The sequence below is a fragment of the Furipterus horrens genome, unplaced genomic scaffold (assembly GCF_987537825.1).
Source record: "Furipterus horrens unplaced genomic scaffold, mFurHor1.1.pri manual_scaffold_17, whole genome shotgun sequence".
NCBI lineage: Eukaryota > Metazoa > Chordata > Mammalia > Chiroptera > Furipteridae > Furipterus > Furipterus horrens.
In genome coordinates this window covers 49107070-49121121 of record NW_028327187.1, presented here as the reverse complement: position 1 = coordinate 49121121, position 14052 = coordinate 49107070, and the positions used below count along the sequence as shown (strand labels likewise).

Below are 14052 nucleotides of genomic sequence, written 5' to 3'. Positions count from 1 at the left end.
GCCCCTCCAGCCGCTGTCCTGGCTGTCGCTCCGGGAGTGGGTGGGCCTGCAGATGTTCTAGGACCATGGGATCCCTCCAAACAAGCAAACTCTGCTGAGACCGGCAGCCTATGCTTCCACCCCAACCCCCACTGGCCTGCAGTCAGAAGCAATGAGGCTTGATTTTCCCCAGTGCTGGGACCATGAGCTGCGAAGTCTAGTGAGGAACAGGGAATGCTCCCTAGGTGTCCCTCCTGACCCCTCAAAAAGCGGGACTGTGCTTTCTGCCGGCCCGCCACTGCAGCCACCAATGCTGCCACCACACCAAATCCTCTCTGCCCCTCCCACCTGTCTGGATGAGTATTTCGTCTCTACATCTTTGTTTGCTGGACTTCCATGTAGTCTGATCCTCTGGAACCTCTGGTTGTTTCCAGTTTTGGGGCAGCCGCATTCTTTCCTAGTTGTGGAGGGAGATGCAGTGCATCTGTCTACACCTCCATCTTGGTCAGAAGTCCTGTTTGTACTTCTTAAACCCCTCACCTCTTCACTCATTCCCCTACACCACCCTCCCATCTGGAAATGATCAAAATGTTCTCTGTATCCATGATTCTGTCTCTTTTCTTCCTATTTGCTTAGTTTGTCTTTTAGATTCAGTTGTTGATAGGTATGTAGTATTGTTAATTTATTGTTCATAGTTGGTCTTTTTCTAAAATAAGTCCCTTTGACATTTCATATAATAATGGTTTTGAGATAATGAACTCTTTTAGTTTTTTTTTTTTTTTTTTTTTTTTTGTCTGGGAAGCTCTTTATCTGCCCTTCAATTCTAAATGATAGCTTTTCTGGGTATAGCAATCTTGGCTATAGATCCCTGCTTTTCATGACTGAATATTTCTTGCAAATCCCTCTGGCCTGCAAAGTTTCTCTTGAGAAATCATCTGACAGTCTAATGGGAACTCCCCTGTGGGTAACTAACTTCTCTTCTCTCACTGCTTTTAAGATTCTCCCTTTATTTTTAACCTTTGGAATTTTAATTATGATGTATCCTTGTGTGATCCTCTTTGGGCTCATCTTGTTTTGGACTCTGCTTCCTGGACTTGTATGTCTATTTCCTTCACCAAATTAGGGAAGTTTTCTTCCATTATTTTTTCAAATACATTTCCAATTTCTTGCTCTTTCTCTTCTCCTTCTGGCACCTCTATGATGCAAATGTTGAACGTCTTGAAGTTGTCCCAGAAGCTGCTTATACTACCTTTGTAATTTTGGATTCTTTTTTCCTCTTGTTGTTCTGGTTGGTTTCTTTTTTTTTTTTCTTCCTTCCTTATGTTCCAAATCATTGCTCTGATTCTTGGCTTCATTCACTCTACTGCTGCTTCTTTGTAAGTTGTCCTTTATTTCAATTAGCATATCCTTCATTTCTCCCTGGGCCTTTTTTATGCTATTGAGGTCCTCACTAAGTTCCTTAAGCATCTTTATAACAAGCGTTTTGAATTCTGGTTTGGATAGATTGCTTATCTCCATTTTGTTTAGCTCTTTTTCTGGACTTTTGATCTGTTCTTTCATTTGGGCCATGTTTCTTCATCTCCTCATTTTTGCAGCCTCCCTGTGTTTGCTTCTATATATTAGGTAGAGCTGCTTTGACTCTGTGTCTTTGTAGTGCGGTCTAATGTAGTATGTGTCCTGTCGGGTCTAGTAGCACAGCCTCCCCTCTCACCCAAGCTGGATACTTGAGGTGTGCCCTTAGTGTGGGCTGAGTATACCCTCCTCTTGTAGTTGAGCCTTGTTTGCTGTTGGTAGGTCAATGGGAGGGATCTACCCAGGCCAGTCAGCTGCAAGGATTGGCTGTGACCACTGACTACCAACCTCTGCCCTCCGTGGATGATCAGCTGTGCAGAGGCATGGTGGTGGTGCTCTCATGTGGTCAGAAGCTGTCCACTGGGTGTGCAGGCCAAGGTCATCCTCCGCCTGTGTTTTGCCCAGGGCCACCCTGCCTGAGCTATACAGCAATCTGAGATGGCTGCTACTTGTACTGGACTTTGGAGATTCCCAGGTGAGGTCAATCTGTGAATCTAGGCTGGCTGCTGCCAGTGCTGGGCTTGGGGCTCACTGAGGACAGCTGTTGCTTGTTTGAGAGGATTTAGGAAGTTGTGAAACATGTGCCAAGACAAGCCATTCATATGGAAAAGCAGCTTGGGTGGGACCATAAGTTGGGTGGCGCAGAGTCTCTGAGGCTCTCCAAGGTGGGTCAGAGTTAGCCAGGTTGATGGAGTCTCACTTATGGCACCAGCTTGCTGGCTCTGAGGGGGGAGGGTATAGCACAGGGACAATGGCCTCTGCTCACCTTGATGCCAGACACTTCAGTTCCTCCCTGTATACCACTGGTGCTTTTCAAGCTGCTACCCTGGTGCTGGAGCTCAGAGGGAGTGAGTCTGAGTTCAGGAGTGAGCCTGAGTAGGTGAGTCCATGTCTGGGTTATTTAAGAGGAACTGCTTGTGGCTGCAGAAGTTTCTTCAACTGACTCAATCCCTGCTGGTTTTTGCAGCCAGAAGTTGTGGGGACTTATCTTCCTGCCCCTGGAACTCTGGGCTAAGTCCCTGGTGTGGGGCTGGGACTCGGGACTCCTCGTTCCTGAGGTATCCCTCCCAAAATTTTATCCACCACACATGGGTTAGGGACCAGCCTGCTCTGCATCTGTTCCCCTTCTACCAGTCTGGATGGATGTGGTTTCTTTAATTCTATAGTTGTCAGACTTCCATTCAACTTGATTTCTGACAGTTCTGACTGATGGTTGTTCTATATTTTAGTTGTAATTTTGATTTGGTTGAGTGAGGAGGTAAGCCATGTCTGCCTACACTGCCATCTTGACCAGAAGTTTCCCAGATTTCTAACAGTCTCAATTTAAGTGCACTAAACTAAGATGTCAACCATTGTTTCAGGCTACCCTCAGTCGTCTACATGGTTTCGGGAATGGTTTCTCAAATCAGTGGTCTATAGATCACATGCATCAGAATGAACAATGGGGCCTGTTAAAATGCACACCCTGGTGCCTCACTCCAAGGGCACTGAATCATAATCTTTGCAATCGTGGATCTGAATTTCAACAAGTTTTTCAGGTGATTCTGAAGCACACTAAAGTTTGAGTACTATTGAAAGATGGAGGAGAGAACCAAGGTACAAAGGTAAGAGAGCACAGAAAAAATGTGAGTGGAACTGAGGTGAATGAATGGAATAATGTGGGCTTATAAAAGTAAGCTGAGGCTAGAATTCAAAGGGCCTTCACTGTCAAGAGTCAGTGGGTTGACTTATATTCTAGTGGCAACAGGAAACTATTACTTTCAGTGGCAGAGTGGATTGTTTGAGAGACTGAAATCTGAAGCCAGACTGTGAGCATTCAAATTGTAGCTACTTAATTCTCTAGCTGCATGACCTTTGTGAGAAATGCTCACAATAAAACACTGGGACACAGGACTTGAGCAGCAAAGCGAGGCATTTATTCACAAGTCTGCAGAGTTGGGTGCACAGCCAACTAGGGGCATGTGCGCATGAAGTAGGAAAAGTAAATTGGTTTTATACTAACACGATTAGCTCCCCCTCCCATCACCCCTGTTTCTCCATTACTGGTTAATCCAGGTTCACAATTTAATGCAATTAACTACTTAACTCAGGGTGTGATTAAGGGTAATCTAGTTATAGGTCTATCTCCAACTTATTTGCAAAGTTATCTAGCTACATCACCCCATTTCTCTGTGTTTGGTATGACAACCTTTCTCCTTTTGATCCCAGAGATACTGTGAGGAGCTGGGGAATGTCATTTCCTCGCCCCTTTTCCATGATTTATCTGTTAAGTATCTCCTACTGGTTTGAGAGTCACTGGCTTCTTTATCTCTTACACCTTGGACAAGTTGTTTAAATTGTATTTTTCATTTATAGTTTACATTCAATTTATTTTGTATTAGTTTCAGGTGTAAAGCATAGTGGTTAGATAATAATCATACTTTACAAAGTGTTCTCCCCAATATTTCCAGTACCCAGCTGGTATCATACATAATAAAAAAGGTGAAGGGATTAACAAGTGCAGATTGGTAGTTATAAAATAGTCATGAGGATATAAAGTACAGCATAAGAAATATAGTCAATAATATTGTAATAACTATGTATGGGGCCTTGGACAAAGTTTTAACCCCTTTCTGCTTAAGTTTAATTATCTATAAAATGGAGATCACAGGATTAGATAAGTTTATATTTGTAAAGTGTGTAAAACTGTGATTGGCGTATAGTTAAGTATATGTGTCAACATAAAGACTTTTGAGCAGAGGTGTATCATGATTAAGGCTATCTCTTGGGAAAATTAAGCTGGCAATAATGTATATTCATTCCCTACTAGCAAATATTATAATTTTTTCCCTCTCAGTGGTTCTGAACCTTGGTTGCACCACACTGGAATCACCTCTGTCACACCCACCCCCTGTGTGGACATAAATTTACCAAGAAAATTCCAATATGCACACATGGTTGAGAATCAATGCTCTAAATATATTTAATACTTGTTCATTTTTGTGACTTAATCCTTATTATATGCATGACACTGTGCTTGGTCCTCTTCCTGCATTATCTCATGTAAACCTCACAACCACTTGGAGGTAGGTGTGAACATTATCCTCACTTTAAAGATTATTGGAAAGCTTGAGTAAATTGCTCATAATCAGACAACTAGAAAAGTAGCAGGCCTGGAAGGAGAACTGAGGCAGCTTGGCTCCAGAGGTTCCATTTGAACCACTGATTTACACTGTGTCATGAGAGCAGAAACCTACCCTCCTACACTAGAGAGACACCTTCCTGGTCTCTCCATTAGCTTTATTGCCTACCTCCAATCTAGTGTGGACACAACAGCTATTGAGATCTTTAAAGACATCAAGTGGATCATGTGCCCCTGTGCACATCCTTCTAATGGCTTCCCAATGCTCCTAAAAACTGAAATCCAAACTCCTTTTTCATGGCCTTAAATGTCTCACATGGTCTGATTCATGTTCACCTCTCAAGCCTCATCTTGTACCAATTTTGACACAAACACTATATTCCAGCTACGTTGATCCTTAAATTCCTTGAATATGCTAAGCTCCTCTCTGTCTGAGGCCTTTAAATTTGCTTTTCTTTCTGCCTCAAATTCTCTGCCTGCAGGATCTTTGCATGGATGGCTCCTTTTCATCTTTTGAGTCTGAGCTTAAATGTTAGCACAGAGAGCCCTTCCCAATCACTCAACCTAAATGCTCTCGCCTCTTATTTTCTATCTCAGTCCTTTATTTACTTCATAGTACAGTTGTCCCTTGGTATTCCCAGAGGACTGGCTCAGGATTCCCCTCACACAGATACCAAAATCTGAGAATGCTCAAGTCCCTCATATAAAATTGTGTAGTATTTGCATATAGCCCATACTTACATATAGCCTACAAATCACTTCATTCACGTGGGTTCAGCATAGTGCTCAGCACATTGTAAATTCAAGTTTTGCTTTGGGAAACTTTTGGGGTTTTCTTTTCCAAATATTTCAACCTGTAGTTGGTTGAATCCACAAACGTATAACCCATGAACACAGAGAAGCAACTGTACTTGCACTGTTCATATTTAGATATTACTTTACTTATTGGTTTATTACTTATCTTCTCTGGTAGAATGTGAGTTCCATAAGAGCAAAGAACTTATCTTTGCTGCTATATATGCCAAATATGGTTGTATGGGTTGTATACTCCATAAGGTGCCACAACTAAGGGGGTGTATTTACAAGGATTTTCTGGCAAATGACAGCAAAGTATCTTATGCAAGAGGATCCCTTTTGTAATTCACATAAAGATGCTGTAGAGTCTGGCAGGTGCCCTGTATGTCTACTACATTCACTAATATGTACCCAGCTTCTAGCACAGTGCTGAGCATACAGGAGATGCTCGACAAATATGTTACCTGGATGGAAGGAAAGAAGACAAAACTAGGATACTGCCATAGGGAAATCAGGAAAAGGGAGGAATATAAAAGACTGTTAATAGATTTGGTAATTTGAGAAGACTCAACAAAAGAGAAACTAATGGTGGTTATGTTTGATCTTAGGAACCTAGAAAAAAAGTGGTGCCATTCAACATCAAATAAATAAAACCCAAAGAAGAAAAAAACTGGCTGGATAAAATGACAATTCCATTTTAGATATAATTTGAGAAAATTATGCCTTACATTTTGCTCTTATTGAGTTTGTCACCATCCTACCATGGAATTTTAAATAATGTACACAAATTTGCCCTGCACAGTCTTCAAAATGGTCATGTCAATGCTTTGCAAGGCCCATTCTGTCTTTAAGGCTGTGCATGGAAATAGCCTGTGTTTTATGATACAATAAGATAGGGCCAAGCTAGAAGGGATTAAGGAGAAAGAGATAAAGATGCTGACTTTCACAGGAGATGACTTCCACCATGCCTCTCTTGCCACAATTCTGCATAGTTTCTTTCAAGCGGTGGCTCTTAAAATCAGTGATTAATTTTTTTTCTTTTCCGTATGAAAGCATCCCTAGAAACTAAGGCTACCACAGAAAAGTCACTTTCCCTAGGACACTGGGAAGATATTTTCCTTTCCTGTAAGTCTTGCTACTCAGAGTGACAGTATAATGGGTCTTGGGACATAGAATACCTACCTCTGCATACCCGGCAGCAGGAATCCGGAACAGACACAGGGAATGCACAACTTAACTTGGGGCAAGTCTTGAGACCACAGTACACATTGCCCTCCTGCCAAGAAGAAACAGAATAAGGTCAGAAGGAGGCTTAGCTGTGTACCTGGGATGAGAAAAGGCTCAAAACATAGCATGTCTATTCCTACTGCTCTCCCATTGTTGGTTGGTACTTTCTAAATTTTACTAGGCATTATTTTTTTTCCATTTACTATTTTGCCATGCCAGAGACTAAGTCACAGAAGAGTTGGCAACCCTTGTTGCACATCCTGGTCTAAGATGGCACAAAGTCATCAGTGTGAGGGCTACCGTTGGCCTCCAAACCACCAAATACAGTTTTGTTCCTCTCTCCTCTGTTCATTGTGTCCCATGGTTCTGATTATCCCTCAGCTGTATGTTGGGGATTTCAGAAAATGTGGATTTGCATGATAGCCACCTTTTGTAACTCTCACTATACAGAGTCTCCCTTCCAAACCCAGGAGGTGAGCTCTCTGGGGTAATACACAAAACTGTACAAATGATCTGAATCGACAGCTCAGTAGAGCAAGAAACAGAGGAGAGGATCAAGTTTACTTGCTGTTATGTCTGTCTTTGCATAATCTCCATTCTCTGTGATGTGTTCTATGTTTCAAACATTCCTTAAGCCTTGTTCGTAGTTCTTAAAAGCATATAATTCTGGGGCTAGAAGAGTTTCTGAAAGTTCAGGAAGGCAAGGCCACAACCAAATTATCCCAAACTACGGAGATACTATTATTTTACTAAAAATCCCTATGGGAAGAGTCTATAACTTCCTTTGGAAATCCAGAGTTTAATACTCCTTAGAGGAAACATGGTTGTTTCTACATTAACTTCATTCCCTCACACTTCAATTTAAATACCCATTTTACTCCATTTTCTGGTTCTGTGTATTTCATTCTCTGGACTGCACAATTAGATGAAGATATAATCAGTATACTTTGTTCCTAAAGTATACACATTCTTTTGACAATGTCACAGGATCAGTCATGTTTTGTCAAGAGTTCTCATTGCAGGGCACCAGGGATGAATTAGTTAACAGAATACTTCAGAGATGAAACCAAGAGATACCCATTTTCTTCTGAATTACATGGAGTAACCCTAAATGGTGCCAGTGGCTTTTTCATCCATAGCATCCCCAAAACTTCAAATAATTGAGTCCTTCAGATTAAGGCTTTAGTGGTATAACTATTGTTAAAAGAAGTGCATATCAAGACCACAAGCTCATCTCTGTCCATTTAAGCAGTCCTAAAGCTTTAAGACCTGGATATGACTGGGTCTAACCTCTTCAATAGAATTATTCAGGGTTGATGAAATCAGGGAGTCTGGAATGGCAGGCATGCTTATGATTTAAATGCTCTTCATCTTCCACTCAAACACCCTACAGTGTAGGCTCACATTAAAGGTATAAACACAGAGGAAGCTCTCTGGGTAGGGGCTAGCAGAGATTTAAGATGCAACATCTTACGGAACAGCTGCATTGGGTGCACTGATTGGGTTGCCGGTTTTGAAAGAGTCCTTCAGCCATGAACAGCTCACCATGTTGGTAAGTGGTCCCATTGTACTCACACGACTTGCTGGTCACTTTATTGTTCACTGAGGGTAAGGAGTCTTCTGGAACAAGGTGGAGAAGAACGATAACAAGTATTGGCATCATTGCAAAAAATTTCATAAATCCCAAGAGTAGATGGGGCTTTATCACATAGAGGGAGTTAAAAGAGAGGCCCTCATTCAGTGGCTGGGATGATGAACGAAAAAATAGACATGTCTCGCTTTATTGTGCTTCATAAATGTTGTGTTTTTTATTTTTTTACAAATTAAAAGCAAGACCGTCCACCCACAAAAATATTACAACTTGCTTTATTGTGATACTTGCTTTATTGAAATGGTCTAGAACCAGTCGCACAATATCTATGAGGTATGCCTATATTAAAGCAGCCAGACAAGAATAGCAACTGACATGATGATCATCCACTCTTTTATTTGTTAAGCATTTATTGAGCAACTACTCTCTGTGATAGACACTAGAGAGAGATCAGATGAGGACAGGGACCCTGCCTTGATGGAGCTAACAGAGCTAGAAGAATAAGGTATTAACTTGTATAGAAGGACAGAGTCCTTTCGGAGGAAGAGCCATGTATTATAATTATCCTGGTAACTTTACCCTCTCCGATGTATTATATCATTTGGTATGTGCTTGAATGCTTGTTCTAGCCTCTGGAATCTTTGGTTATTTTTAATCCCTCCACCAAGATTACATCCTGCTTCCCACTCTTTTCCACCTATTCAAGTTCTATTCTTGAAGGCTCAGTAAAAGTTCCTTTTCCTTCACAAAGCATTCCCTAATAGCTCCAGCCCACGATCTGGATCTTTCAAGGTGTCTGATGTCTGAATCACACAATCTGGCACTTAAATATCATTATAACTCGTATTTGTGAATTATAGTCACCTAGCCAATGACTTACAAAGAGATTTTACATACATTATTACAATGGAGTCTTATAACAACCTTGTCAATCAAGTAAGGCAGATTCTTATCTTCATTTTTTCATTTGAGGGCAACAAGTTTCTGAGGTTGAGAGACTTATCTGAAGTCACCAAGCTAGTGAGTGATAAAAAAAAAAAAAGGCATTGAAATCTGATCTGAATCTCTCTCTCTCTCTCTCAATCATATCTTTCTATCAACATATGTATACATGAGCATGTATTGCTTTTTGAGAACTGGGACTCTGCCTTACATGTCTCTTTTATCCATGGAGTCTAGTGCAGGATTGTCATGTAGCAAAAAGTCGATGCATTTGGTGAGTTGACTCTAAGTGAATGGTCTCAAGGAGTCTTTTCACTGGGCTTTCTTCAACTGTATGATGTATGAGCATACACACACACACCAAACAACAGCGAACAAGCCCCCAGATTAAACTAATAATTGAAGTACAAATTAATAATAGATACAAGCAAAACTCAGAAAATGCCTGCTTTGGAATATGGGAGAAGAGAAATCAGGGGAATTGTGTTTCATTAACACAGTGGTTCTTAACCTTCCTAATGTCGTGACACTTTAATACAGTTCCTCATGTTGTGGTGACCCCCAACAACCCCCAACCATAACTAAAACATAGTGATTAATCACAAAAGCAATATGTAATTATATATGTGTTTTCTGATGGTCTTAGGCGACCCCTGTGAAAGGGTCGTTTGACCCCCAAAGGGGTCGTGACCCACAGGTTGAGAACCGCTGCATTAACAGAAGGTTTTGAGAGTTAAACCATCCTTTCTTTTCCATTAGTCAAAATTATAATGGAAATGAGTCCATTTTATAGGCAAATTATTCCTCAATACAACTGTTAAAAATACAGAATGGAATTCTGTTCAGGATGTAGGTGAACATGATAAAGGCTAATGATAACAATAAAATAATAATTCAATAGCTAACACTTATTGAGCTTTAATTAATGTGCCAGACACAATGGTGAGTGGTTTTCTAGACATTATCTTATTGACTCTTACTAATAATGTTCTCATGTAGACATTATGGTTATGATTATTCCATTTTGCTGATGAGAAATCTAAGGCTTATGAAATTAAATGACTTGCCCCAGGCCACACAACTTGTAAGTGGTAGTGCCAGGATCTGAACTAATGTCTGACTGATTCTAGAATCTTCCCTCTTAGCCAATATCATAAAGAGTGCCAATCACATCAAACCTGTAATAAAGAAGGGAGCATTTAATTCAAAAACCAAAACCAATGGAACATGAAAACTGTCTTGTCCTTCTAAAATGTTTCAGCCTAAAGTATTCAGGAAACTGATATCACACTTTCTCTGGCTTCAATGGTTCTGCTGACTAGATCAATTCTGTACTTTGCTATATAAATTTATCTACCTTCATGTTCTGAGTAACTTGCTCCTTGGATGTTAACTACTTACTAATGACCCCTTACAGGATACAAAATAAGTTCCTTAATTTTGTCTTAAAAAAAAGCAGCCTTAGCCCTGGCTGGTGTAGCTCAATGGCTTGAGTGCCAGCCAGCCTGTGAATCAAAAGGTCACTGGTTCAATCCCCAGTCAGGACACATGCCTGAGGTGCAGGCAAAGGCCCCAGTTAGGGGCATCTGAGAGGCAACCGATGGTTGTATCCCTCACATGTTTCTCTCCCTCTTTCTCACTCCCTTCCCATCTCTCTAAAAGTAAATAAATAAAATCTTTTTTTTTTGAAGCAGACTTAGCTCCTAAAATGAGTTTAACTCATACCAATAGACTCTGTGGTCTAGGCTATGAACCCTGCTCCTGCCCACAAATGCACACAGGCAGAGAGCTGCAGCTAGTAGAGAGGAGTGAGTGAAACCCACTGGGAAAAGGACAGGAACAAGGCCATTTACCCCCTGAGTTCTAATTATACCAAACCTCAGTATTTTTTGATAAAGGAAAACTAGGATGACCTACAAGATAATATGTGCCATGATTCTTACAGGAGCTGGAGGATCTTTAGAATACCAAAATAAAAAAAATGTTTTAAATTATTTTGCCTCAAAAGAATGTGACTTGATTTTTGAACTGGACTCCCCTACCAAGGAATCAACCATAAGGCAACCACAGGATAAGGTTTTCCAGTGGAAGCACAACCTTGAGAGGCTTTTCTGCAATGGGCTTCAGCAGCCTGACATTGGAGTATATTAATCTATTCAATAGGAGGCAGAGAAAAAGCAAAAGAGAAGAACATAAAACAGAGTAAAAAGAAACTACTTACTGTTATGCTTAATTCTAGTTTTACATAATAGATTTAACACCTTCCCATTTATTTTTATTTCACTCTTTTACTATCCCTAATGGAGTGGTGTGAAAATTATGAAAATGAGGCTACTGATGCCTCAAAAGTTTTGGCCCATGCTATACAGCTATTTATTGAAAGAGTCAACTGACAAATACAGTTTTCCTACCTCAAACTTTATGCTCTTTATTTTTTATGGAAAGATAGCTCTGCTTCCATGTTTATTGAAGCATTATTCATAATAAGCAAGATATAGAAACAATCTAAGTGTCCGTTGATGGATGAATGGATAAACAAATTGTGATATATATTTGTGGATATATATATACATATACACACACAAGATGGAATATTATTCTGCCTTAAAAAATAAGTCCTGCAGGTGTGTACAGGCAAGGATGAATGCCAGGTATGTGGCTCAGCTTCTGTACCCTGAAGAGCAGACTGAGTGTCACCCTAAATATTCCTTGGGTAAATTACAGCAAAGTAGAACTAAAGATCATAAGTGATCATTTGCTGCTCCTGTTGTATTTATGCAAATGAACAGGGTGAATTAAAAATGGACTTAATGTAGTCCCTTTAATGACAAGGAGGGTAATCTTAGGGAGAAAAATCATTATTCAAGGAAAATCACAATGATCAGTGGTAGACTATAAAGTAGTGCAGCTAACCATCTTAAAAGTTTCTTTTCATTTAAAATATGGTTTCACTTGAAAATTAAACCATGTCTGTGATATCATCAAAGATATTCAAGTTGCAGGGAAGTAGAATGTCAAGTGCCTTGCAACTGGATGTCTTTCCAATAAGACAGTCTTACAGATTATAGACTTGTTTGTGGGTTATGTTGCATAAGTTAACATGTGTTTTCTCTTTTCAAAGGGCATAAGCCTATGACCGCATTACCTGAGTGATTGTCTGTACGCATAAGCCTCACTTAATCCTCTCTGCAGCGCTGCCTCCTGAGACTCAACGGTTTGGCTGAACTAAATGGCTGGGTTGTTGAAGAATGGGGTGGTCTGTGGGCTTCACTTTAAAACTGGTTTCTCTTTTCTATCCTAATGTCTTGGACAGAAAGGATGCAGAGGTCTGAGAGGGGGGAAACCTAAACTATTTCCCTCAGCCCAAACTAAGTATAATGGGCAAAAGGGTTTTGGATAGGTGAGATGTGCCTAGCATACCTTCCTCCAAAGAAGCCTTTTTTTTCTTTTTTTCCCCCCTAATGTGGAACATTGAAAAATTAATCCCTGCCTTTTGTCATGTAGTAGTTATGGATTGAACGATGTCTTTTAACCCTTTTTGCCAAATCTGTTGCCCCCAGAACACAACAAGGATGCCAGCCTGTTAAACCAAGCACGCCATTGTCCAGAGACAGCCAACTGACCTGGAGTCTGCACGATCCTTCCCCATGTGGGAAGGCCACCCTCCCCTCCACATCCCCACTATTAATAGGGATTTCTGGACCCAAGGGTAGGTAGGACGATGACCATGTCCAGCTTGAAGCAGCTAGAGGAGCTTGATACCTTCGCTCATTGTCCTTTACAAGATTACCAAGGGTCTTAATATCTGAGAGGGAGGGATAGTTATTTTTTATTGTTAAAATAATTAATTAATCACATATTTACTAAAAAAATAAAATAAAGAGAGAGAATAAGAAGAAGAATATATGAAAGGGTGAAGCGGGAAAGCTTGTATGTATGAACCATGGGTATGGACTTGGAGGGTGATTGCTCGGGGAGAGAGATGCTGGGTGAAGGGGAGTAAAGGGGAGAAAGTTGGAACTATTGTAACAATACAATCAATAAAATACATTTTAAAAAATAAGTCCTGTAATTTTCAACAATATGGATGAACCTGAAGGACATTTTGCTAATTGAAATAAGCCAAATACGGACAAAAAAGATTGTATAATCTCATTTATATGTAAATTTTTAAAAGTTGAATAAACAGAAGCAAAGATTATAGAACAGTGGTTACCAAGGAAGGGGAATAGGGGGAATTGGGAGATGGTGGTCAAAGGATACAAAGTTGCAGTTTTGCAAGATGAATAAGTTTAGAGACCTAATGTACAGCATGATGAGCTATAGTTAATAGCACTATATTGTTATACTGGAAATATGCTAAGAGAGTAGATTGCAGGTGCTCTCATGACAAAATAAATAGTAGCTATGTGAGATGATGCTAATTAGCTTGAGTATAGTAATCTTTTAAATATGGATATGCATACCAAATCAGCATGTTTTATACCTTAAATACATACAATTTGTACTAAAGAATTTTTTTTTTAAAGCTGGGGGCAGGATCACTGAGTCATAACCCAACCTTTGGTATCCACTCTTCATATCCTTGCACAAGCCACTTTCTCTACTTGGTTCTCAATATTTCTATCTAATAATAAGATGTGGGACTCAAATTTCCCCTTGCATTTTCAGAGGACCAACACAGCATGCAAAAAAGCACAAATTTTCCAAGGTGACTGGCCTTCTAACCAACTATCCTTGAAACACATTGTGTTCCTGGCTGAAAACTGGTATAAAATCAGTCAAAGGGAAGCTGGCTTCAGGGCCCCTAGGAAAATGCTACAGC

General features: G+C 40.2%; 1 protein-coding gene across 1 annotated transcript in view; it reads right to left on the bottom strand.

The window, feature by feature from the left end:
• CHRDL1 (chordin like 1) overlaps window positions 1–14052 on the bottom strand; it is a 149967-nt gene that overhangs the window by 60666 nt on the left and 75249 nt on the right. The window contains exons 5-6 of the mRNA XM_090263977.1: window positions 8169–8314; window positions 6650–6743 (exon numbers count right to left, since the gene is read on the bottom strand). Of these exons, the coding sequence (XP_090120103.1) occupies window positions 6650–6743; window positions 8169–8314 (240 nt within the window). The remainder of the gene's footprint in view (window positions 1–6649; window positions 6744–8168; window positions 8315–14052) is intronic.